The 27,929-nt window shown below is 38.8% G+C and overlaps 1 protein-coding gene across 1 annotated transcript in view; it reads right to left on the reverse strand.

Moving 5' to 3' along the window:
• The window catches only part of FRY (FRY microtubule binding protein), a 328,020-nt gene that overhangs the window by 144,773 nt on the left and 155,318 nt on the right, over window positions 1–27,929 (reverse strand). Inside the window, exons 4-11 of the mRNA XM_052649908.1 lie at window positions 25,193–25,246; window positions 14,003–14,142; window positions 10,305–10,395; window positions 9,994–10,073; window positions 9,796–9,876; window positions 4,236–4,404; window positions 1,562–1,654; window positions 1,368–1,466 (exon numbers count right to left, since the gene is read on the reverse strand). Coding sequence (XP_052505868.1) covers window positions 1,368–1,466; window positions 1,562–1,654; window positions 4,236–4,404; window positions 9,796–9,876; window positions 9,994–10,073; window positions 10,305–10,395; window positions 14,003–14,142; window positions 25,193–25,246 — 807 coding nt within the window. The remainder of the gene's footprint in view (window positions 1–1,367; window positions 1,467–1,561; window positions 1,655–4,235; window positions 4,405–9,795; window positions 9,877–9,993; window positions 10,074–10,304; window positions 10,396–14,002; window positions 14,143–25,192; window positions 25,247–27,929) is intronic.

A 27,929-nucleotide genomic window follows, 5' to 3' on the forward strand; every position in this document is an offset into this window, starting at 1 on the left:
AATGTTATTGCCCTGGTAAACTCCACCAAGACAAACTTAACCGCAGGAGGAATTTGCTTACAACCGAATAAACAGAGGTGCTACTGTGGTTTTCCTGCTTAACTGGGAAGGTTTCCCGCAGCAACTGGAGAAGACAGAAAAGCTGGTGGGTGGTTTTTACAGTATACATGCAGAACTCTCTGCCATTTTGCTGAACCAGATAGTATATACCTTAATGGCTCCCCCGAAAACAAGGGCTAGTGAAGATTTAAACAAAAATATAACTGGTTTATCCATTAACTTGAATTAGCAAAAATCTATTGCCACAGTGAGATTCAGTGCTTAACATTCCATAAACTTGCCTTTTTTTAAAAAATTAACTTAGTTTTAAAGTGATGTTGAACTACCACTATCATTGAGTACAACTCTAATTAAAACTGGTAATTTAAACACAAAATACAAGCAGTCACAGAGTCCACAGAATGTAGACAAATGAACAAATCTGTCACCACTTGTAGCAAAGCAACTCTGAGTATTTGCTCAGATAATGGTGGTTATGTTCACACTTTAAAGATTAACATAAACAATACTAGAAGTCAGCAACCTAAGCAACCAGCTTCCTCTATACCATCGCAAGTACAGCTGGTCTACCACCTTCCACTTCATAAACTACAGCTTTATTCACCACCCCAGACTTTGTACCACTCCCAGGCCCAACAGGTGTTGTGCAGAGGTGGGCATTTTGCAAGTGTTTCTGAGGACAATTGAGAGGGACAATGGAGGAAAAAGGGTGATGTAATTTTAAAAACTTCTATGCTGCTTTTCAGCACAAAAGCATTCCCCAAGACTGTTCTCTCACCCTTCAGAGAATCTTTCCCATGGGCAACTCTCCATGTTCTAACTCCCTTTCCTGTCTGGTTCCATTTTGATTCTGAAAATCAGGATGGGAATTAGCCAGTGAAAGTTCCTTGGGCTTGAGAAGAGAAACTTTTGTTAGCATCTTTAGCCTCCAGATTGGAAAAGGTACAAATTAAAATAAAAATTAAGTTAAACCAATCCTTGAACATAAATAGCAGAATCTTTAGGACTAGTAGGGTCCTTGAGGTAACATGATCAAATTCCCCCCAGTTACCATGATTCAATCAATGTTTAATATTAGGTACCAGCTCCAAATGCTGAAATGCTACCTCTCTGAGAATCCCATGGAGAGAGGAGCCTGACAGGCTACAGTTCATTGAATCACAAGAGTTGGACATGACTTAGCACTTTTTGAGAGAGCTGTAGGTAATTCTCCCATCTGCGGAACTCTTATGACTCTCAAACAGACTTCAGCCTAGGAATTTGGGTCACTGCAGTTTTGTGTTTTGAATTTTCTCATAGTTACTAACCAAGGAATGCTTCTTTCGAGAAGAAAGTTCCAGCGTGGTATCATACAGGCTTTCAACGAAGTTTCTGAGGCAGGGAACATTAACTTCATTTTTAACAGCCTGAAACAGAGATGCATATTCATATTATACTTAATGAAATTGCTGATTCTGTAATCCAATTTGAAAAGATTCTTTAAAATGAAAATGTAACTTACAGCAGCCACTGGGACAAGAATTTCAACAAACAGCCCAGCCAAGGCATGTTTGATATCTTTGTCTTTGACCTCAAGAAAATAATGTGCACATTCCTGGGAAGCAGAAAGAGAGTCAAGGGAGGGAGAAAGATTGAAATGTGCACAGAAAATTGTAGGTAAACAAATTTAAGTCAACAGATCCTAATTCAGTAACACTCAATAACATCACATACACCATAATCTAATTTTAAAAACTCACTGGAGTCCAGCATTTATATTTAAGTTCACAATAGCCTCCAATGACATTTTACAGGGCTGGTTTTCTCACTCTCCCCCCTAATTTCTATCCCAAAATCATGATGCTGAAAGGACAAAGCATCTATAACCAGTAAGCAGGTGTTCATCCCCTGACTTACTGGTTGGTTCATTCATTTATTTCCAACAAATTGCTATTGACTAGCTACTATGTGGGGGGACCCTGGGTCCTTGAATAACCCACGAATACAGATCCCCAGAGAATGTAAACATGGGGAGAGACGCAGAAGACATTCAACTTGTTTTAGGCCCTGACAACCCTGGCCACAAAGATGTTTACTTGTTAGCCTTGACATTTTAGGTGTTTATTGTTCAGATAGTTTCATGAGCAAGTCTGGAATGCTTCCCTTTCCCACCTGGGACAAGGAAACCTTTGGAGGCATTCCTCCAGCAAGGAGGTCTTTGTCTGTGGACTCCTGACCCCAAAGGGTGCTTTTGGTTGTCTGGGGAATAATTTATTAGAAGAGTTGGCCTGTTTAGAATTCTGCCAGCCCCCTTCCCCTTCCTGACCTTTTGGGTCGTAACTTACTGTGGTCTTTTCCAGATGTAGCTTTCATGGAAGAATCCAAGGCTACAGGTACTTCTGATGACATGTAATATGTGTATCAACTATTACCACTTTTTTTCAGTCCACATTGAGACTATCAGCAGCAACAGTTACTTAAGTCTCCAGTATATGAATATCATACTAAGACCTCAGTCCAAGACAGGCATTGCTGGCATGCAAAGTCTTTGAGACTGTTTTCCCTATACAGAATGGGGCATTATGGATCCCAGAATTATGGTCCTTTTCCTATATTATTTTGCATACATATGTAAATATCATCTCAAATTGTGATGCACGTACACATCTACATGAATCATTAGCATGAGAGAGAAAAAAAATAGTATCTACTGAGTCCAAGAATGTCCAGAACCACCTTCCAAAGTGAGGGTCACTGTTACCACTCTGCAGGAAAGGTAAGTGAAGCTGGGAGGAGTTAGGTTGTGACTTGTCCAAGGTCACAAAACTGGTAAGCTCTGAAGCTTGAATTCCACAAGTTTGATATGGGCCTATATTGTTCTTTTTTAAAACAGCTTTATTGAATACAGTTCACATACCATGCAATTCACTCTTCTAAAGTATATAACTTGATAGCTTTTAGTATAGTCACAATTGTAAATCTTTCACCATGATCAATGTAGAACCTTTTCATTATCACAGAAGGAAACTTTGCACCCGTGAGCCGGAAGCCCAGCCCGCCCCAAGCACAGTCACCTCCTCCAGCCCAACACAACTAACCTATTTCCCGTCTCTGTGGGTTTGCCTCTCCTGGACATTGGCTATCAGGAATAATGCTTCTATGAACACTTACATTCAAGATTTTGTGTGGGCTTACATTTTCATTTCTCTTGGATATATACCTAGAATTGGAATTACTGGATTGATGATTGATGATTCTAGATTTAAATATTTAAGGAATTGCCAAACTGTTTTCAAAAGCTGCTTGTCTATTTTACATTCCCACCAGCAATGTATGAGGGTTACCACTTCTCTACAACTTCACCAACAGGTAACTTGCTGTCATCTGTCTTTCTGCTTATAGCCATCCTAGCAGATATGAAGTGGACCAACCTCCAGTCATAACCCTGGTATTGAAATTCTTTATTAAGATTCCCACTAAATATAATTCACAGCACCATTAGAAAAAAAAAATCCTTCAGATACTAAAGTTTTATTAAATCTAATACAGTTGTACACTCTGGGAAATCCTTATTAGCAATAATTCTTTAGTACAAAATGGTGAATACTGTGTCATGGACACCTAAACCTATATGGTTTAGTTGATTTTTACAGTAAGTATAAAAAAGATTTCATTACTTAAAGTTCTGATGCCTAGAAACGTTAACACTGCCAACTCAATGCTATTGATCTTAAAAAGTAAAAAATAAAGCCATATTTTATTAACAGAATAACATGCAACCAATGAGTGAAAAAAGGAAAAAAAAATCTACAAATAAAATTCCACTGTACACCTACTCCAAAGATGATATGAGTTTAAAAATGAAATTATATGCCTGAAATTCTATTACTAGGTTATGAAACCCCCTTGCCGGGAATGCAGGAAACACAAGAGACATGGGTTCAATCCCTGGTTGGGGAAGATCCCCTGGAGGAGGAAATGGCAACCCACTCCAGTATTCTTGTCCCCAAAATCCCATAGATAGAGGAGCATGGTGGGCTGCAGTCCAAAGGGTTACAGGGAGTTGGACACTCTTAAGCAAATTAGCACATGAATTATTGAGAAAAAAATAGGAGGACTTTAGTGAACAGGTTCTCACCTTTCAGGTCAGTCACTCTTTGGAGGGAAGATGCACAAGTTCCCGCCCAAGACAGTACCTGCATAAACTGAAGAGAGGCCTCAAAGTCCTCCACTGGATACATCTTAATTCGAAAGAACTTCATCCCCATTATCAAGCTGATGATGCTTTGAACAATATATGGGCTCTGCTCTTTGTGCCGTAATTCTTTGAGCTCTGCCATAAATTTCTTCTTTACAGCAGGGAATCTAAGAAGAGGACAGGAGTGATTTGTCAAATGATGGGTAGGAGTGTGAGGGGAACGCAGGCCTCCGACATCCAGGAGTGACAGCGCAACTGATGGGGACACGTTCCCAGCAGCTGAAGGACAGCGACGGGCACTCTGTAAAAGCCTTGATGTTTGGGATTTGGTAAGAGTCCAGTCTTGTTTCTTCCCTTATTCTATCAGATGCTCAACGTGTCCTTCAAGCTAGGGAGAAGATGCAAGGTTACTTAGAGCCCTTCAAAACGCTGTAGCTCTTAAATGGGGCATGATGAAAAGCTCCATTTCCTCCGGCTTAGCAATTATCTGGGTACTTACAGACCCCAAGGGCCTGAAGTATCCAATTGTGAACAGATGAGCAATAATATATTACAGGAGGCCAGGTATTTCTGACAACAACAGCAAATAATGCCAAGTCATATTTCTACATCCATTTACAAAATTTTCTGTTGTTCTTTCTTTTACAGTTTTAGGTTAGTGATTATTGAAAAAAATATTTTTAGGTTGAAGGAAAAATCTAGTAATGGGAAAATTCAAATCATTTCTAAATGATGACTAAGCTGTCTAATACATGTATGGGATTTTACAACTAAAAAGAGACGATCCCCAAGGGACTTAGGGTATTTATACAGTTTGAAAGTAAAATAATATTAATAACATTAATCACAACATTATCATTAAAAGATTAAAAAAAGAATAGATCCTAAGAGGGTGGAAAAGTAGACTGTCAAAGTGCCGAAGGGTAAAGGAACAGAAACAAGCAAGTTATCCAAGCTATATCTGAGATGGCTGGTTTGACTATTAGTTTAAAAAAAGGAAAAACAAGGTAAGTTTTCTAAGATTCACTGCATTCTGTTTCCTGGGTCTATCACCCTGAGTTTCCACATAGGATCACTTAGGAACAAGACATGACCAGAAAGGGTGATTATGTTTATAAACGTTGAAGGCCAATTAACAGAATCCCAGAAGTTTGGAACAACAACTCTCAACACCTCAGAGCAGAAATGTTAGGACGTATAAAGTAAATATACAGACATAGTTTCACCAACAGGCAGTACAGGGGGTGTATGTTTGGCAAGTTGGGTGGAAGGGGCTTCATGAGAACTGGCCATTTTCTTGTTCCTGCCTTGAGTGCAGGAACTGTTACATTTGGTAACAGTTTTTTAAAATCATATTTTCTAAACAATTTATGGATTTTTATGTCTGCTGTGTAGAGTAAAAGAATTTTCAGAAGGCAGTGGAGCAGCAAATAAGTAGTGAATGTGTTTCCATTTTCTGAAGAAACAGATCAGAAGATCAATGTGACAAAGATGAGACTCAAACACAGATCTTCTGATGTGAAATCCAGAAATGTCCACTATTCTGCTGCTGCCTTTGACAATCATGAGCTGTGAAATGTAGTCCCCACCCTATTTAGAACAGTGTGCAGCTTAACTGGGAAGATAAGACAATGTAGCACTGACCATGAGCCATGTGAATAATAATAATTTCAAAAATAATAATAACCATTACTATTATTTGAGCTATGTTAGCAAGTGCCTGGAAAATCCATGGACAGAGGAGCCTGGTGGGCTGCAGTCCATGGGGTCGCGACTGAGAGACTTCACTTTCACCTTTCACTTTCATGCATTGGAGAAGGAAATGGCATCCCATTCCAGTGTTCTTGCCTGGAGAATCCCAGGGACGGGGGAGCCTGGTGGGCTGCTGTCTATGGGGTCGCACAGAGTCAGACACGACTGAAGTGACTTAGCAGCAGCAGCAGCAGCAGCAACAAGTGCCTGGGACTCTTCCTGGATCTCTCTGGTCCTTCAGGAAGGTGAAATGCCCCAACCCAGATCATTCTTCACACAGATCATATTTCACACTGCCCTTTATGTGAATAATACACCTAAAGGGGCTGGGGGCAGGCACTGGAGAATGAAGGGGCTCTTTTCAGCTGGATAATCAAAGACTACATTAGAGGGGGTGAAGGGTGAGCAGAGCTCTTTAACCAGGGACAGATGAAGGACAGGAAGCAGAAACATCATGGCAAAGAGACAGATGTGACATTTCCAATCAAGATTATAAAATTTCACAGTTTCAAACTAGACTTTTTAAGAATTCCATTCTATTCTTTTTAATTCAAGCTGTTTACAAACACCACAAAAAAAATCTATGGTTTTAATTTTGAAATGAGAGACTTTAAAAGGAAAAGGTTAGCTATATGGTTTTAAAGATCACATGATACTTAGAAAGCATGCTTTCCTTTTCTAATCCATGACTAAAACAAGGAGAGGTAGGGAAAGGCAGGTTATTTGTATATGTTACTATTCCAACATTCTCACCAGTTAGTGGCTAAATGTCTATTTTTCATTTAAAAATAAATATGGCTATGTTTTACTTTAAAAAGTTCTAAATGACATAAACATGTTATTTTAAAATAAAAATAATCTAAAAACCTAGTCATACTTAAAAGTTATTTTCTCTTAAAATAATTTTAGGGAAAAATAAATTTCAATAACCATGCCTTTAGTGTTCAATATTCTTTAGTAAATACTGTAACTAAACAACTATTCAGTCTCCTGCTTTAAAATGTATAGAATGCACAGTATTTATATTATTAAAGTGAGAATATACAATATATACATTAAAATTATATCATATCAAGAGAGAAGAATTTTGAAATTATGAATCTTAAAAACAAACATCACTATTTAAATGAATACACCAGACTTTAATCCCCAAAACTTACCTTAGAAAAATCTAATTTTCACTTCAACTTTGAAAGTGCTAAGACCCTGGGTGAATATCACGTAATAGCAAAAAAATTTCCTCCATTAATGATAGGAATTAAGCACATTATCATTAATAAGAGTGAAAATAGTATTTCTGCTAAAACTTAAAGACCAAACTAAGCATTAATCACTAAAGTCAGAAAGAAAAAAAGTATTTTTTATATCTTACCACTTGGATCTAGATATAAAATCTAAAGTTAGAATTGTTACATTACTCAAGTTTATTTGTTTAAGAAAGATAACCATCCTGTATCAGATAAGCATACATCCTCCCCCCCCCCCCCCCCCCCCCATCGAGAACAAAGGAAGCAGTAATTTTCTAAGGGGACAATAAAGAAATGGTTCTGGTATACTAATGAGAAGAATGTAACATGATAATTTGTAGTATGACACCCATTTAAGGCTGTACCATCAATCAATAAAGGTTAACTCTATACTGACCATTTGAGAATTTATCACTGTGATTACTATATATTACTGCAATTACTTCAAGAACCTATTGGTGAAAGCATTTTCTTGTGACTAGAAAGTGCTGGGCAATTATCCAAATTGAGGCATTTGTTATATAGCCTACTATTGCAGAACTGAGACAAATATTGACATCATGAAAATTGAAAAAGTCACTACTGGCAAGAAACAGTGCCTCAGTGGATCATAAATCTGACCTAATGTGGAAATTCCTACAACCTTCAAATGTTGTTTTAATTATGACATCTCTCAATTCATTCTCAATTGAAAATCGATGTAGCTAAGGAAAGTCCTTCTATAGTAACCGATATTGTTAGGTACAGTTCACAACAACTAAGAAAAACACAAGAAGTCATTTTTGGCATATTAAACTTTCCAAATGATTGTACAAGAGTTATGCTGGGATAATTACAAAGGAATATGATGAGATTTTCAGGATTTGACAAAGCAGCCGAAATACATATTAACAAGTCATTTTCCTGATCTTTTCTAGGTATGAGGTAGAGACATATGAGTTAATTTGCCAGATAACTGTAACTTATCCCTTCAAAAAGCCAGTACTTTCATTATTTAATTGTACTAGAAATCTCTCCAAAATGCACTATACATTTTTTTAATGACTCATGAGCCACCATTATTACAATGGGCTATATAATAAAGGTACAATATATATTCTCATGCAAATGCTCCAGGTAACTCTGTTTTTTAGTTCTTATATATGCTTGGGTCAGTTTCTTTCCTCTCTACTGCTGTCAGGTTTTGAGGCTGAAATTTCTCATTGCGTAGGTGTACCCATCTCTCTTTCATCTAATGCAGATGTTTTATGTATTAGAAAAGAATAGGTAGCCAAGATGAACAGACAAACAGGGTTAGATTAAAAAAGTCATGTCAAGGAGTTTTGGGGGTCTGTTTCCTGAGTTATTTCTACCGTTTGGCTAGTTAAAGTTGCTGAATAAGTGCTTTTAAAAAAGTTTTGTTTTTTGATAAATTGAGTGTTTCCATGCTGCTAAGTTAGGAAATTCCATCTCTTGAAGATAAAAATCTTTCTGAGGGTTGCATTTCACAAAGATCAGGGCATCACTGTTGTTCCAAGCTGGTCTCTTGGCTTGGATTCACATTAAGTTTCTGGCTCACTTGGCCCAACTTAGGCATTCAGGATCTTGCCCGATTTGCCTCTGGGTTGAATAAGATGAAGATGGGTGAACAGGGTGTGACATCACTTTTGGAAGAAGTTTCTTATTGCTAATAGTCTAATACCATTTTGTTCTAGCCTGCTAAATAGTGTTATGGGGCCAGATAAATTTAGCAATGAGAATTTTCCAACTTGTTTCCATGACAGAGTCTGGGACATTTTTAGCTCGGCTGAGTTAAGTAAGGTCTATAGTAAGGGGACATTCTAGAGTGGAATTTTCCCATTCATGGATGCTATACCGTAACCACCCACTCATGGCATATAGAAAACAAGACTTTTAAACTGATAAACTTCTGTATTTCCATACAAATCTTGAAATTATTTGTTCTAGTTCTGTGAAAATGGACTTTGAGGGAGAGGGAGAGGGTGGGATGATTTGGGAGAATGGCATTGAAACATGTATACTATCATGTAAGAAATGAATCGCCAGTCTATGTTCGATGCAGGATACAGGATGCTTGGGGCTAGTGCATGGGGATGATCCAGAGAGATGATATGGGGTGGGAGGTGGGAGGGGGGTTCATGTTTGGGAACTCATATACATCTGTGGCAGATTCATGTCAATGTATGGCAAAAACCAATACAGTATTGTAAAGTAAAATAAATTAAAAGCAAAAATAAAAATTAAAAAAAAACCCGATAAACTTCTTTGAAAAATTGAGCAGGAAGAAAAGTACTTTGGTTAGGCCATTTCCTTCTGGGAGGCGGCAGTCTGGTAGTATCAGGCCCGACTGCCAAGTGAAAAAGGTAATGGAGAAAACAAATTGGAAGAAGACATGGTACTTGCCTCAGGGAGCTTCTAGTGAGGTTCAGCGATAGGACACACACAGCAAAAATAAACCCTAAGTTTCTTGTAAGCGCACACACTTCCCCTTTCTGGGAGTAGGGCCGGATGGCACAGACACTCGTGTTCTTATGGTAAAGGGTTCTGAGGTTCACTTACTTAGCTTGTGCCAACACGCCAATGACTTCTGCATACAGGTCTGCCACAATGTGCATATTGCCAGTGTTAGGACCAAGGTACCTAGACAAGATCCAATTAGACAGGTGAGGAATCCCCCTGGTCATCTGAAAAGGGCAAACTCGATTTCATTTTAAGCACCCGACTTCTTCAAAATTTGAAGGAAAGAAATTACTTTACCCTTCTTTGTACTTAAAGTGCTTGAAAGCCAAGTTAATAACATCATGTATTAAACTGTCTATTACAGGATGAAGTGGAATCTGGAAAACAGAAAAAAAAGATGGTTCTTAGCTTGGAAGGGAATATTAAAGATCAAATCAATAAGAGTACTTCCAATGGACTATAGACAGCCTTTAGCCATCAAGCAATATAGTTCATGTGACACGGTATTTGAAATTCATGAACAATTTAATAAACTTAGACCTCAAAAATATAACTTGCTATCAGATAAATAAACCTTATCTAAAGGTAACATTAAATTGATGACCTACCTGTTTCAAAACTTCTATTAATACTAAAGAAAAAATAAAATCAATGGCGAGGTCCCGTCTTTCCATTAAATAATCTCGCTGCTGTTCATCACTGTAAAAATTTACAAAATTCACATTAAATAGGCACTAAAGACATTCTCCAAGTGATATAATTCATCAAAAATCTAGGATTCATCCCCAATGGACTGCAAATCAATTTTGTTATGACAAGACTACAGTGATAAATACACACTGAAGTTATTCCTACAATAAGTGTGGTGCGATGGACACACTGTGGATTAGAGTATCTGACATCATATTTTAAATGTTCAACCAAGTCAACTTGAGCCACGATTTGGGAACCTACAATTTCCTCTTGTGGACTTTCTTAAGGCACCTTTCAATCTAGGAATCCTATCATCTTGAAGATGGAAACAAACATGACCCAGGGCTCCCAGGCTAGAGGTAGACACTTAGAGGATCTTGTGAAAAGATCAAAACAACGGAAAGAAATAGTAGGTTACCAATGGGAGTAGGACTGTAGCAGGTGGACAAGAATCAGTATTAAATTTTGTTCCCCCTGCCTTCCCGGCCCTTTCTCTTGACCTTTTGCCACTTGAGATTAATGAGAGGAAGAAAGAAAATGTCAAGGGGTGGTGGAAGAGAGAAAGATTAAAGAGCAGATGGACGAAGAGGTAGAAGGGGCAAAGGAGAGTCATCTGAACTCATCAAAAGTTAGGGAGCAGAATAAGCACCATCGGGAAGTGTGAGTTTTTACCTCCCTCCCTTCATATCCTGCTTCTCTAATGAACTGATTGAGGGCTAATTTGGAACTGAACAAATGAAGTGACTGCCAAGCTCCTTAGCAAAGAACAGTGGCTAAGAGCGTTGGTTTTTGGTGTGGAACAGTCCTGGGTGAAAATTATGGCCCTTCCACTTACCAGTAATATTTCCATTTACAAAATGGAAATAATAGGAGTCATTATAGTAAGGTTTGCTTGAGTATTAAAACGTGTAAGTATTTAGTAGAGTCTCCCAAACACACAACTGATCAGTACTTGTATATTAAATAAAATTCATGAGAAAGGATGATGGAATTTGGATTTGTCAGGCAGATATTTTCAAAATACTTTTAAATATGGAATGTTTTTCTCTTCAGTCCAGAGAGAATGAGAAGAAAGCATATAAAAGATATAAAAAAAAGAACTTTGGAGGAGTTCTGCAGCCTTGAAAGCATCCAGTTAAGCCTGGTAGGTGACAGAGCAGGTCAACAAAGGAAGCTGCAGCTTTAACTTGCAAGGGAAAATGTATGAACTGGGTAGGAGCTCATTCTTCAGGATCATTAACAAACAGTCCTGCCAGGAGGGAGAGCGATGGACCAAATCATCTACCTGGAGCCCTTCAAGACCCACCAGAATTAGAAAGTGCTGCTGCCAGATGAAGGGAGGAGAGGAAAACATATGGAGTTACGTTAAACAGAGGGCGTCTGCAAGTCTGACCTAGAGATTACATCATGGAGAAGAGAAACAAGAAGTCCATAGGCCAAAGGGAAAGCAAACTCTCAGAGATGGCCAGCAGACATGGAGAGGGGAGGGCTACCGGTGTCTTCAAAAGGGGCCTGAGGACCTTGAGAAAGTAGCAAAACAAAAAAAATTGGGGGGTAGAAAGAAATTAAACTCCTGCTTCGATTTTATTTCATCAGTCAATTTATGCTTTCAAATAAAAGGAAGACATATACGTTTCCAATAATGAATTCACATTGTTGCTGGTTTGAGGTCTCTCTGCCAGGAGCCAGAGGCATCTGACAAATTTATTTGGCAGTCAAAATGTTGATATTATACTAATCTTAGAAATCATACACAATCTTAGAGATCATAACCCAAATACACCTCCATCACATTTGACTGTTTTCAGTTGCTTATGCTTCCTCCTAAAGTTCTTCTTTTCTTGTTTCTAATAAGAGAAACCCCAATGTTAGCTACCTCATATTCTAGAGACCCTCATTCTTTTGGTTTTCTCCAAAACACATATTTTCTCTCTTATTTTAAGCTTCCAATTGCTAACTAAAATGCAACTGAATTGAACTTCACTGTACCAATTCTGTATTTGATCTTGGCAATTACTCTGATCTCCTGGAAATAATCAGTAACACAATCTAAAAACCAATTATTTTCAATCCATACAGAAATCAGTTTATGAAAAATCTAATTTTAGTAACTCAATTCTGAAAAAAAACTAAAACTGAATTAAGCTCATTCAAACTGTCCCACTTTCCACCCCCAGAAAGTTTTAGTATCTATTAATAAGCTGCCATGTTATATGGGGAAAATACTAAATTAATAAGTGGATGAACTTATTAATCATACAGACTGAATCATTTTCAGACACAGAACTGAAATTCTACCTTTAAATTTGATACATTAAAAAGTATTTATGAGAAACTGCTAATTGGTATGGGTTTCTTTTTAGGGTAGTAAAAATATTCTTGAATGAGACGATGAGATGGCTATACAACCTTGTGAATAAACTAAAAACACTGACTCACACACTTTAAAAGGATACGTTTTATAGTATATGAATTATCTCCATTAAAAAAATCCTCCTTCAACTAGAATATTCAATATACAAAAGTTATTAATCTCTCCTCCAAACAAAATAAGTAAATAAATCTTGCATAAAACTTAAGCATATTGCATAATGAAATTACAAGTTCAGTTGACATATAATTTGGTAAGATAACAGGTCTTCAATTTCAAGAGAAGCTTACATATTTTTAAGCACTGGAGTGTCAAGAAACATGAGAGGGATAAATCACTCACAAGTAGTAGTTAATATCTGATTTTCTGAGTGATTAATTTCCATTATATTGTCTTTAAAAGAATTAAAAAATGTATAATCCATTTGGAGAAATCTGTGCTTTTAAAACAATCTCTCATTTTTTTAAAGAAAGGTAAATGTATTAAACTTTCTTATTTGCTACCTTGCTTTATTAGGTTGATTTCAAACACACAAAATTATACCTATTTACTTAGAACTCTGGGGGACATACATTCATTGGACAGCTCAACCAAGCGTCTTAAGTTTTATGGCTGAACAGCACAAGTAGCGGCAAGTTCTACTTTTCAAATCCACAAGAGAAGGGAACCACAGAACAATCAGGCAAATCTCAGCCAGAAGGGAAGCTAGAGATGGGGTGATCTGACTTCCCACTTTTGCCTGTGAAGAGGCTGAGGTTCAGACAGGTGGAGAGTTGCCCAGACTCTCATGGCTCATTGGTGGCAGTTCTGGGACTGTCCCTAATGTCCAATCCACAGACCTTCCCACTGCAGTACCCTGGGCACCCCAGGTTACAAAGTGAATCCGAATATCTAGGGAATGTCCTGCAGGGCCTGCTGCAGGCTTTCTGCCTTTAACTGTGCACCAGAGGAGAGAGAGCCCAGGAGAGAAGCAGGCAAGAGGGTTACCTGGGGTCTTTGACACCTTGCCCCCACCACTGGCAAAATAAAGTCATGGAACCATTTCAACCTGTGGCGGCTCACAGCAACTAACATTCTGAAGGTGCCACCTGCTAGAAAAGGAGCCCTGTAGCCTAGGCTCAAGTGTAAAGAGGTCAGAAGGTCTAGTGGCATTCCCAACTCCCACTCAGATTGGTTTCTTAGGAAAAAATAAAGAGAAAGAGAAAGAATAATCCTCATAATCCTTATATAAAAGAAATGTACCTTTTGGATTTATTGCTGGTTCTTGGTCTGTACTCATGTGATTCATCCTCAATGCCATTTTGCCTTTTATACCAGTCAAATAATGTACGTAGAATGGAAGGCAGGCAGTATTCAGAAAGGGAGCTCATTGAACTGATGACCTACAGAGAAAAGCAGGTGATTAAAAAACTTGCGTGGCACTGCCAATTACTGAGAAACTTTTCATTTCACAAATAACTCCAAACCATAGGCACTACAAAATATTCTTATTCATCACACTCCTCTCCTTAATAATCTTTTTAGTACATGCATTCCCAAGAACCCAAGTTTCTTACTGTTGACAGATGTTCTTCATACAATAGTAACTTTGTAGCTTAAGAAAGTTAATTACTTTGACTCCCTTTCATTCTAGAAATCAGATGTTAATTGCATGGACTGCAAAGAAATTATTTCCCCATACCATCTAAGAAGTACAGTGCCTTGTACTTCTTAGATCCTCAAAAATGCTTGTTATACAAATACATACATTAATTAATATAATTATACTAATGGCTTAGGTGAAATAAACAAGTCTACCCCCCAATAACCTAAGTAGTAATACAATATATGGTTTTCTGCCAATAATCAATCATATACAATGTGAAGTATGCCTCAAATTAGACTCAATAAGTAAGTAGCAATAACATACCCTGTGTTAAAGGCAAACATCTCCCCTCTTCTTCAAAAAACAAACATGCTTTTGATAGATGAGTTATTCTACTTTCCTTATTTTGGAAAGATTCCTAATCTTTTACTAAATATCATCCCCAAAATGAGACTCAATCCATATCTCACATGCAAAAATGATATCAATATGGATCGTACACCTGAGTATAACATCTAAAACTATAAAGCTTCTGAAGAAAATATAGGAGAAAATCCTTGCCACTTTAGGGTAGGCAAGGATTTCTTAGGGACCAAACCAAAAGCAGAGTTCATGAGAATTTGACCTACTGAAAATCACTAAAATCAAAAGTTTATGCTTTTAGAGGGATATTGTTAAGTGATGAAAGGACTAGCCATAGTCTATGGGAGAAAATATTTGCAAAACATCTCTCTGATGAAGACCTTATAACTGGAACATGTCAAACTACAATGAGTTAGGTCTTAACTACTTAATTAACAAACAGTACAGGCAAATCATAAAACCTAGTGCTGATGAGACAGTGATAAGAAGAACATGTTCATACACTACAGATAAAAGAAAAAAACTGGCATAAAATCTGGAAGGTAATTTGGAAATACCTATCAAGAACCTAATAAAATCTTCCTTAATAAGTCTACTCTTAGGCATTTCTCTCAAGAACATAATTAGAGATGAGTAAAAATGTTTATGACAGCCTTACTTAAAACAAAAAAAAATGGAAACAAATGTCCAACTATACGTGTAAATACCTTCATCCAATGTAGAATTTGATGTAGACTCTCTATGAAACCATTTACAGTCTTGCTTCAGAAACACTTCATGTTGTAAAATGTTCAGGATATGTTAAGTGAAAAAAGAGTGAAAGAACCTATATAAGTATAGGGCTTCCCTGGTGGCTCAAACAGTAAAGAATCCACCTGCCAATGCAGGAGACCTGGGCTTGATCCCTGGGTGGGAAGATCCCCCGGAAAAGAGAGTGGTGACACACTCCAGTATTCTTGCTGGGAAGTACAATGGACAGAGGAGCCTGGTGGGCTACAGTATATGGGGTCACAGAGTCAGACATGACTGAACAACTAACACTTTCACTTTTCTTTCATTGTATAAATGTGCAGGCATAGAACATAAGACCAGGAGGAAATATACTAACATATTAAGGGTGCATATTAAAATCAGGAGTTCTCAGGAGAGAGATCACTGGAGAAAGAGGATGGATGGGAGTTTAAGAGAAATGAAGGTAGGATTTTACCTGGACCTTTTAAAAAAAGGGTAGAAATTTAAAATGATAGTCCAAAAAGAAACTAAGCAAGGAGCCTAAGCAGGAAATCCTATGGTTGTGAAGGTGCAATATAGTTGTTTGTTGATAATGATTATATGATTAATGAGGGTTTTGAAGGAAATGAAAGAAGAAAATATCTGACTAGTGTAGGGATTCTGGCACACCAGAGTGAAGGGAAACAAAGTTGATGATTTTAAGTTGGAACTAAATCGAAAAAGGTACTTGAAAGTGAAAATGAGTCGTGTCTGAGTCTTTGCAACCCCATGGACTGTAGCCTACCAGGCTCCTCTGTCTATGGGATTTTCCAGGCAGGAATACTGGAGTGGGTTGCCATTTCCTTCTCCAGGAGACCTTTCTGACCCAGGGATTGAACCCAGATCTTCCACAATGTAGGCAGACACTTTACCGTCTGAGCTATCAGGGAAGTCCAAAAAAGGTACTTAATGCCAGTCTAAAAAATTTTCGTTTTCTTCTCTAGAAAGTGAGAAGCTCTGAAAAGTTGCTGAGTACAATACTCAGCTCATAAAAATGGTGTTTGGGGAGGTTTAATCTAGCAGTGGCGTGCAGGCTGGACCAAAGGCAGTTAAGAGAACACACACACACACACACACACACACACACACACAACACACAACACACACACACCACACACACCACACACACACACACACACACACACACACACACCACACACACCTTGAATAGAATAAGGATAATCCTGCAACAGCCCCAGGCACACAATGCTCAGGGCCTGAGCTGGGGAGGTGGCAGCAGAAATGGAAAACCTTAGTTAACCTAAAATATTTCCGTAGTTAAGCAGGCGAGACTTAACTTCTTTTATAAAGCAGGCAACTGGAGCAATGGAAGATCAATGCTTCATGTCACCAAGACTTTCCACTATCACCTTTAAAGCAAGCCCTAAGACTGAACAAGGCAATGATGCTGTATTTCTCAGACCCTATTTCTTGACAGCTTATTTCATGCTCTCTCTCTTATATGTATATAATTCAACATTGTACATTATCTTTAGTTATGGGTTAATATAATAATATTTAAAAAAAAATAGGCTATTGCTTTCAGCCTGCCTGGTGAACCTAGTCACTCACTCTTATAGGTTTTTGTAATTTTAAAATATCTAGTTTTTTTGTTTGTTTTTTTAAAAAGAACTATCCGCTACCCCCACCCTCCAATACTGTAACATTCACAGTCATAACAAATTTTCCTGCTCTTCCTGTGGATAAAACAGCAGAAAATTTTTGGAGGAAAGCCAACTACAGTGTGTCAAGGGGTTCGTTTACTTGTTTTCTCTAAAGTTACCCGAGCATCAGAAGGATATTTTCATCAAGTCACCACCATCTAAAATATTTTGAATTGATAAACGAATTGGCTTTCCCTAGTGGCTCAGTGGTAAAGAATCTGCCTACAATGCAGGAGACCAGGGTTTTGATATCTGGGTCGGGAAGATGCCCTGGAGAAGGAAACGGCAACCCATTCCAGTATTCTTGCCTAGAAAATCCCATGGACAGGGGAGCCTGGTGGGCTACAGTCCATGGGGTCGCAAAAGAGTTGGACACGACTTAGCAACTAAATGACAAGAAAAACGGAGGGAGTTCCTCCTACAGGGGTAAAGGGTTCAGAATTCAGAGTCCCTGACCATGGGGTAATTCAATCTTAATTACTGAATCTGTAATAAAATCTTAAAGTAGCTACCATTATATTTCAATAATTTAAGAATACTTGTGCAAATCTGGATGAGATGCTAAGGAGACATGATAACTAAATGGAATGTGGCATCCTCAATGGTAACCTGGAACAGAAGACACACGTTAGGGAAAAACAGATGAAATACAGAGTTTAGTCCATAATATTGTACTGATGCTGGGTTTCTTAGTTGTGACAAATATACCTTGATAATGTAAGAGGTTAATAGCAAAAACTGGGTGTGGGGTATATGACCACCTTCTGTACTACCTTTGCAACTTTCTTGTAAACCCAAAACTACTCTAAAATTAAACACTGATTTAAAAAAAACATTGGGTGGGATATGCATAAGCTCCTTTACTTACTTCAGACCCATCAAGGTGATAGAAACCTGTGTCTGACTCTTAGATCTCTCCAGGTAGAGCATTCAGCTACTTCACTTAGGTGTACCCATAATCCTCTGGAGAAGGGAATGGCTAACCACTCCAGTATTCTTGCCTGGAGAATTCCGTGAATAGAGGAGCCTGGCGGGCTACAGTCCATGGGGTCACAGAGTCGGACACAACTGAATGACTAACACTTTCATATTCACATTCCCCTTAGAGAATGTCAATACTGTTCTTCAAACCTCGACTGTAATGATTTTTTCTATGCCTGAAAAAGCCTTCCTAAAGGCATTCTTGGTATTATATCTGTTGAGCATACTTTCCATGGCAACTACACTGAGACCGTCTTAGAAGAGATGAAAGGTCAGCATGGGGTGGCTGTGTGTGTTTTTTCCATCTCTCTGTTACTGCCCTTTTGAGTTCAGGCTGTCAGGAAGGAAGGGTGGAATTCGCAAAGACCTGGCCCTCAAAGCTCAGGAAGGGAGTAAAGTCTAGCTGGCTTCTTGGTTGCTCAGCTCCTTCATTTACGGGAAGCCGAGCCAATGGTGAGATGAATTCTAGCTCTGTGTCGCTGTGAAAGGGGAGGAACATTTACAAAGATGTTCTTGTTGCGTTTAAATGATCATATTCTTCCATCACAGATGAGCTAGGTATTGGGCAGCTTGAGGACCTGAAGTGCAGAGAGTCACAGAACTATTTCATACTGGTGTTTTCTTTTGGGGGTGGGGGGATAGAGGGGAATACTAAATGTACTTTGCAAATGTTTTCTTAATGTTTACTTTGGCATTTTATACATAAATAGGCTAAAAGAGACTGTCCATTATGCTGTAGCTATGACATTAATTTTTCATAAGTATATTATTATACTTGCTGAATGCAAAGAAGGAAACTTCAGACATAAATGTATGAATAATTACTCAGTGGAGTCATTCTGTATTTTACAATTATAAGGCTGACTACTCATGAGTGGTGCATTTAATAGATAATTTTAAAGTAACTTCATTGATGGTTTAATTTCTCAAACTAGTTCAGGTGGCCAAGTGTCTCCGGGGTAAGGGTCTCTCTATGTGATACCACAAAATATTGATCTATGAAAGCAATTCAGATGCAATTTCTTTTCTACTTGATCACATTTCATACTATTGCTAGATTAAAGTATTTCAATGAGTGATGACAGACACCAAATGCTTAAGAATAATTTATTATAAAACTTAAAAGTGTAAAAATCTATTTGTTAAATATGTTTTCTTGCAAATTAGGAAAAGATCTCCATTATTTAATTTTAACACCTTTGTCCACTTTCTGGTCCACTTCCACTGGAGAATAATTTAAGAAACACCGAATAACACTAATGTGAATCCAAAGCAAGCCAATTTGTTTTTACTCTCACTTGCTTATACATTTTACTTTTTACTTATACACTTAAAATAAGATTTTCACTGAACTGCAGCATGAGACTCAATGTTGAAGCACTAGAATTTCATCTGCCTTCTTCTGCAGGAAAATTATTGTTACCCAAGATGGTAAGAAGTTTTTTAGTTCTATTATAGATTTGTAAGAGATGTATGTTACCATGTGTTTCCTGTCCATCGACGGCATTTTTAACATTAAGGAACTAAATGCCACAAAAGGACATAAACATATACCATCTAGAAGAAAATCCCAAGAGCAGTTAATGAGAATGTTTGAGCAACTTATCTGGAACTTACAGACAGGACACCAGTAAAGAACAGGTCACAATGAACTGTAAACAGCTGCAACTACTCAAAGCAGCCTATCTGAAGACTGATCTTCATGAGCTGAATTTTCATGATTTCGTTAGTGTACTGGAAGATCACACGGTTTTGGATTCAAGTTACAGCTCTGCCCTTCATAGGCTATAATGAGCTTGGCCACGTTGCCATTTCTTTGAAGCGCTAAATGGGATCTAATCCTTCTCTACTGGGCTTTTATGGAGACTAAAGGAGAAACTATAATATGTGGGGCTCACAACAGACCTTCAAACATGCCTATTTCGTTTTTCCCCTCTTCCATTTCCAAATATTGAAACTGAAGCTCAGACATAAAATATTTTGATTTTGATAAGATCATAGGCTAAATTAATGACTGAAGTTGATGACAGATTTAATCAGAGTGGATAAATGTTGCTTTTAGGTATAGACTCGGCCCTCTGGATCCACAGATTCCACCAACCACAGTTCAAAAATATTTGGAAAAAAATTCCAGAAGTTCCAAAAAGCAAAACTTCAATTTGCCACTCTCTGGCAATGCTATGAATCCTATTTATAACTATTTATGTATCATTTACATTGTAATATATATCATAAGTAATCTAGAGATGATTTAAAGTATACGGGAGGATGTGTGTAGGTTATATGCAAATACTATGCCACTTTACATAAGAAACTTGAGTATCTGCAGATTTTGGCATTCAGGTAGGCCGGAGGCCCTGTAATCAATGCCCTGTGGGAACCCAGGACAATCACAGTGGGGAAAAACAAAGACCCACCTATCTCATACTCGAGCACAAACTATCAAGGTGTCCATTGGAACCTTTTGTTTAGCTTGCATTCCTGAACTAAGCCAACTTTTCTGGCCCCCAGCAGATGTGAACACAGTGCCTCCCAGAAGGTTACTGGAGATGCCTCTGAGCAACGCGTGTCCTACATCAGCTCCGAACAAGAAAAGCAGCAACTCCAGACTCCCTGAGCTCGTTGCAGGCACAGCTCACTCTAAAGTGAATGGGACACTCACTCTAACTCTAAAGGACCCTGAGATAGAAACTGTTCTGGAACCAGAAACAATCTGTTGAAAAAACCAATTGTCAGAAGTCATGAATGATTCTCAGAAACCTCAACCATCCTGAAAAAGGGTGTTGAGCCCAAATGTAAATGAAGAACAAACACACACACAAATAAATGAGCAAACCCAACAAAAATGAGCAAGGAGATACTGAAAGCAGAGAAGCGGTCACTGCAGGGAAGAGGTGGTGGATAGGAGAAAGGGTACATGGGGTCACCTTTATGGTGACAGATGGAAGCTAAACTTTGATGCATTGCAGTGCATATTGAAATCAAATTATAATCCTGTACACAGGAAACAATTTGTAAAAAAAAAAAAAAAAGGACATATGCTTGGTAGAAAGGCACAGCCTTAAGCTCTTGTATTACACGTGGCAGAAGAGGGTTCTGTAGACACACACAGCCCTCATTTGACTCTGCTCGCCCCTCTCTGGCCGACTGCCCCATCAGCCCACCATGTACTGCTGATGCTTACTCTTCCTGCTTCACTTTATCCCTGAACCTGATTTCTGCTCTCGCCACAGTACTGTAACACACCCGCCCTTCTCTCTAGCATCCTTTGTTGTTGTTCACTCACTCACGTGTCTGATTCTTTGCAACCCCGTGAACGGCAGCACACCTGGCTTTCCTGTCCTTCACCATCTCCCCGAGTTTGCTCAAACTCATGTCCATTGATGCCACCAGGGAGGCCACCCAACCACCGCATCCTCTAAAATCCTTCAATCAGTTTAGTTGCTTAGTCGTGTTCAACTCTTTGTGACCCCATGGACTGCAGCACACCAGGCTTCCCCGTCCATCACCAACTCCCAGAGCTTGCTCAAACTCATGTCCATCGAGTCGGTGCTGCCATCCAACCATCTCATCCTCTGTCTCATCCTCTAGAATCCTTAGCTGCTCCCTTACCTGAGTTCCACTGCACTTGAACCATACCTTCTATTTACATTGTAGCGCTACTTGTTCAGGTATCTGTCTTCCTCCTAGAACTGAGAATTCCTGGAGGGTAGAAACTCCCTCACTGCTTTGTAAACTCAGCACCCTGCACAAACCCTGGCATGCTTCGGGCACTCAATGTTTGTTAAATAGAATGGAAATGACTCCAAATCTTCGTTGAAAACTACAGGAGCTTTTCGTTTCTCCTTTTCTTAATCAATATTGATTCTTCTTATATAATATTGCTTATAATCATCCTTTCTTTCTACTTCTCTGCCTCCGTCTTAGTTACGGCCCTTTTTGCCTCAAGTCATTATCAATACCCCAACTCCCAAAATGCCTCCAAACTTGAAGGATCTCTCTAGTCATGGACACTGTTCCCATGGGCTTTAACATCAAGTTATTTTGATCTTTCAGCTACTGACATGTAGATGGTGAGGTCCTTCCAGCTGGCATCAAGGTCTTCCCCAATCAGATTCCTTCCTATCTTGAATGCAGGGACCACATCTTACATCTCTGTCTCACAACAGGGTTTTTGTGTTGTATGTGTGTACATGTACACTTACACACACACTCAATAAATGTTTGCTAAAATAAAGAACTTTATTACCTACAGGCCAGTTTTTCATTTATTTTCCTTTCAAGTGCTGAGTAATTTACACATTTAAAATAAGTTAGTGGCAGTATATGTTTTCAGAATGCTGTTGGAAATCTTGTATGTCTTTATTAATTCTCATTCACATAGGAGTTTTTCATCAGCAGGAACTGGGAACCCTCCAGTTCCTTCAATGGAAGGAAGGAACCCACCAGGCTCCTTCAGTGGAGTCTGTAGCACCAAGGAGGCATCCCTAGCATGTTCTTCTTCCATAGATGGACCTCTGTGTGAATTTAGATTAACATCCTTCTGCCTGGAATTGGAGTAAGGGGAATTACAGAATTTGGACCTTTGATATCAAAATGCTAAGGGAGCTTGATACATTCATGGCCTTGCCATAGAACCACAATTCTTATCATTTGCTGGTAACATAGTACACCAGCACTTTCAAAGGTGATTTGGCTGACTTTTTTTTCCCCCCTGCTGAACCCACAGGGGAACAACTCCAGTCAAGTTTCCTTCTAGCCTGGGAGTCGTGCTATCTCTTTCAAATAAGACAGATTTTGTGGGTTGGTTCTCTCTTGGTTCACACATAAACTGATGATTTTACCATCAGAGGATAATCTTATGTGCCTTATTTGAAAGTTCTCAGTGAACTATCTCACTATAGGTTCACTCCAGAAGTGTCTTTAATACAGAGAGATGTGATACAAGTTTCCTAGGTGAATAATGGTATCAGAGAATCCTCCTAACAAAGAATCCTCCTAACAAAGCAGGAAATGCAGGAGACGTGGGTTTGATCCCTGGAGAGGAAAATGGCAACTCACTCTAGTATTCTTGCCTGGAGAATCCCACAGAGGATCCTGGTGGGCTACAGTCCATGGGGTCACGAAGAGTTGGACATGACTGAACACACATTTTTATCTATTTATCTGTGTTACAAGCAGTGGTTCTTGAGTGTCAATGTGTGTGGCGGTCACCTGGGGGTCTCCTTAAGCTGTAGATAGAGTCTGCCTCAGTGGATGGGGGCAGGGCAGAGAATCTGCGTTGCAACATTTCAAGTAGCAAGGTTAAGAGTGTTATAGTTAATTAAGCAGCGAAGTTGGGATTTAAACCCAGGTCCATCTAATTCCAAAGTCTGTCTCTTTCCCACAATGCTGAAATGTAGAAATAGAGTGCTGAATAATAAATGAGAAATTGTGTTTAAGCTAAATTATTGGGGAAAACTACTATATGGAATGTTAGAATGCAAAAGTACTCTTCTCCAGGAGGAAAAAAGAAAGAAGTACATTAAGCTGGAGAGGGGGGAAAGCACAATTTTTTTGAGGAACACAGAGTGATAATCTAAGAAGACAGAGACAAAGAAGATAAAATAGAGTGAAAAATTGTGGAAGACAGATAATATTCACATCCTTACAGAGAACAGAAAGAGCCACACTTGCTATGACTATAATCCCCAAGTGATGACCCCACTCACTCACTCCAGGTCCCTGACTGCCCAAGGAGAAGCAGGTGACAGCAACTAAGGATAATGTGAGATGAGAGGACAGCTCCATGATCCAGAGAGGTGAAGCCCACACCCCACTCCACCAGCGTTCCAGAAAACAGCCAGTTCTGCCAGCAACAGAGTGCAAAGCCAGGGCCGCCTCAGCCCTCCAAGACTGGCTATGAGTGCAGACTTGTGAGATCGCACTCAAGGAACAGCTTGTAAAATAGAAAATGGGGGATTCTGTCTCAATAGTCAGGCCTTACATTTTGGGATTGAACACATCTGGACCTTAACAGCCAAAGAGTTTTCCTCTAGACGCCACATTAAAGGCAATTTCAAAGCTATGGAAAGTGTACTCTGCGTGTGTTCTCCATCAGTTCAGTTCAGTTCAGTCACTCAGTCGTGTCCGACTCTTTGTGACCCCATGAATTGCAGCACGCCAGGCCTCCCTGTCCATAAGACAATATAAAACCCCCACTGTGTTAGACCAGCCCACTGAAATCCAGCAGGACTTTGTCTCCTCCACTGGCACCGAGCGAGGTTTTTAAAGAACACACTGTCCTCCTTGTCATTAACTACACAGAAGTTTAGGAAACACCACACACACATCTCCAGCCTCCTCTGATACCATTATTCACCGTTCTAAACACACATAAAGCCCTCCTGAAGTGACTCAACCAGAATATGTTTATCATCCACTGTTTAGAGCCCGAAGTCCTTTAACCAGTCCTGATCTATTTTTCAAAGGACCTTCTTTGTATTTATTGTTTTAAACTGTTTTACTCATTTATCACTTTCTCTAATGAGACTCTAAGTTACCACACTGGTTTGTTTTTGTTTTTTAATTATTACTGTTTAGGTAGTTTCTCTCTCACAGGATTGTGAATTCTTGAAAGGCTAAAACTTGTCCTAGATTTCATCTCACCAGAGCCTAGTGCCGTGTCAAGCACAGAGTTGGCATTCAACAGAATATTGGATGCAAACATAAGTAAGCTCTAGTGCAGAGATCTGGTCATCAATGGTATCATTTATTCAAAAGAATCTCAAAAAGGTTTTGAATGGAAGTTGCTTCATCTTTTCTCAGTTCTTTTAATTCTTATACACAAAGATCCCGCAAACAACCAATTGAGGACCTACTCATATTACTTCAGCACTTCAAACCAACAGGCATTTGTTGAATGGCTACTCTCAGTTGTCACTATAAAAGCTGCAGGATCCAGTTCCTAGGTTCACACCCCTGCCTCCTCCTTGAGGAAGTTCATCTACATGCCATAGTGAGTCCTCAGCCCTTAGCTTTGTACATTTTGAAATAAATAAAAACCAGTATATAATACATATTACATACTTGATCAAACTGGGGGTCTTCTCCACGTTGTAGAGATTTTGTCAATGGCTTTTCCTAGAAAGAAAAACACGCAAGAAAAATTACCAGAGGCTCTTAAATATTTCAAAAGAAAGGCCATTATTGTTAAACATTTTCTCATCTATTTCTTCCTTTATGGGAGAAAGAGAAGACAGTTTTCAAATAAGAAACCTCTTCTTTACTATTCAAACCTTAAAGTATAGTGTTTGATCACCACCACCAGGAGTTTTGCTATTCATCTTCACATATTTGACCAAGACATTGAAATCTGAAGTAGTAATTGGCCCTATGTATTTCAATGAAAATCACATGATAAAAACTAGAGAATTTGTTTGAAATTTTAGTACCTATCTCAGAACTTCACAGATAATAAAAAGTTGAAAGTGACACACCATTTCAGGTCCCAAGATTTAGAAACAAAATACATTAAGTCCCCTACATACAAATGAGTTCCATCCCAAGAGAGCATTCATAAATTCAATAAAGTTAGCCTGGGTACCCAACTAACATAATCGGCTATATAGTATTGTACTGTAATAGGTTTATAATACTTGTCACACAAATAACACATACATAAAAACAAACAGTAAATAAAGGAAACATTTTAAATCTTACATAACCTTGAAAAGTACAGTATTACAGTACACCAGCTGGTGTACAAGGGCATGTTCACATCTTTGAAAGTTTGTATATAGGGGACTTACCTTAGGCCTAACTATTGGTCTGGTGTTTAGGGACAGCCTACCAATCACACGGTTACTAGGTGTAACTGCTGAATTTTGAGCATGATCTTTTGACTTGTAACACATCCAAATCTCAGCAAAAATAATCTGGGTAGTGACAAAGGTCTACACAAACAAATTTTCCTAACTGTGATGTCTTTGTTTACATTAAGAAGACTTCACTGACCTTTCAGGAGGGCATTTTATAACTATTTATCCTTATCATTCTTTGATATATATGGAAGCTAACACTGACCCAAAATTGGTTTAAGAAGAGAAACCATGTAAAAAGTTATATATCAAAAAATAAAGCTTTACTTGAGCCAAGGTAGATGTTCTGGAAAGAGTCCATTCACATTTTGCTGACCACACAGACCCTTTCCTTGTTTCATTTCTTCAATCTTCTCCACCACCGAAAAGACGATAAGTGCCTAAGGCGGATGTGTGCCCCACCCCTGCCCCCAGGGTCTCTGTTCTTAAAAAGATGGGCTCAGTCTGGGTACAGGAAGCTTAATCGAGAACCGTGTGAATTAACTGCCCTGTCTCATCTGCAAAATACACAGCTTCAAAGTGCAGACTCATCAAAAATGAAGAGACTGCTGTGTTCTTAAGGGCTAATAAACATTTTCTCTTCAGAGTATATTATCTTGAACACACAGGTGGAAGAGCAGATATCAAAACGTAACTGAGAACAAAGAAGAACAAATAAAGAGACAGAGTCAGTTGATTGTATGAGGACACAAACTCAGCAAATAAATTGTGAAGCATTTCCTATGTTTTAATGTCACCTGAAGTCCTTTGTAAAACAAAATACAAATGTGAAACCAAAGAAGTGAAAACAGGTGGGGCCAGGTTCCACAGACATCTTTGGAACAAACCCAGCAGAAACATTTCTATTCCTTGTTTTATTTACTCATCACTCAACAGTAATCGAGGACTCACAAGGTGTCAAATGAGACTTGGGGGGGGAATGCTGACCAGCACAGTGTTCCTGCCAGTGGGGATAAGAAGCTGAAATGCTGAGTATTACCTAGACTTGTTCACTAGTCAAATCTCAGCCCACCAGTCACTTCCGCAGGGAAGCCTTTCACTGAGTCCTCTCCTAACACCTGCTCCACACCCCCAGAGGCCTGCAAAGCTCTGCATATGTACCCTTTCACAGCACTTACCACAGAGTAAACTCACATCACAATGTATCAACAGAATTACCCTGTACAAATACACATCCAAGAGTGATCAGCCGATGGCCACCCCGAGTGACTATTCTCAGCTGCCGAAATGCAGGACCCTCTCTTTTTCCCAGCACTTAAAGTCACAGGGCAGGGCGTGGCTTGGCAATGGCTAAACAAATGCCAAATTAATCATATCTCTAGGCTGATGATGTCCAGTTTCTCCAACTAAGAGATCCTCTTACTGGCATGTGTCTGTTTTGTGGTAATAAACTTTTTAATATACTTTTCAGTGTGGCAAAATACATATGACACAAGATTGACCGTTTTAACAATTTTTAAGTGTACAATTCTGCAACAGTAACTGTTGTTCAATCTTCACCACTATTTTGAGGACCCCATTAAATGTCAGAAATTAAGAAATTCTCAACCACAAAAGACTTACATCCCAAACACAGAAGATAGTAATCCTGTTAAGTTACTGCTATACTCCTAAGTCAAGTCCATTAGCCCATTACTTGAGTTCCATGCCCCAGTAAACCAACATATCTTCATACTGAGTTCTCCCGAACTGTTCTTACACAAATAGGCTGTCTTAATCATATTCTTTGAAGACTTAGTTTAAACGTCACTTCCAGGATTAAGCTATTCCCCACTTTCCCCAAGTAGATTCATCTGTTCGTTGTCATATGGCACTTGGTTTGCATCTATTCTTGCCAGCATTTCCAGTGTTGTGACTTATCTGTCTCCCTACACTCCTAGTACAGAGCTGAAACTTTTAAGGTTTCTTAGATGAATATAGTTCTCCCCGGGTGGTGCAGTATTAAA

The sequence above is a fragment of the Budorcas taxicolor genome, chromosome 12 (assembly GCF_023091745.1).
Source record: "Budorcas taxicolor isolate Tak-1 chromosome 12, Takin1.1, whole genome shotgun sequence".
Classification (NCBI taxonomy): domain Eukaryota; kingdom Metazoa; phylum Chordata; class Mammalia; order Artiodactyla; family Bovidae; genus Budorcas; species Budorcas taxicolor.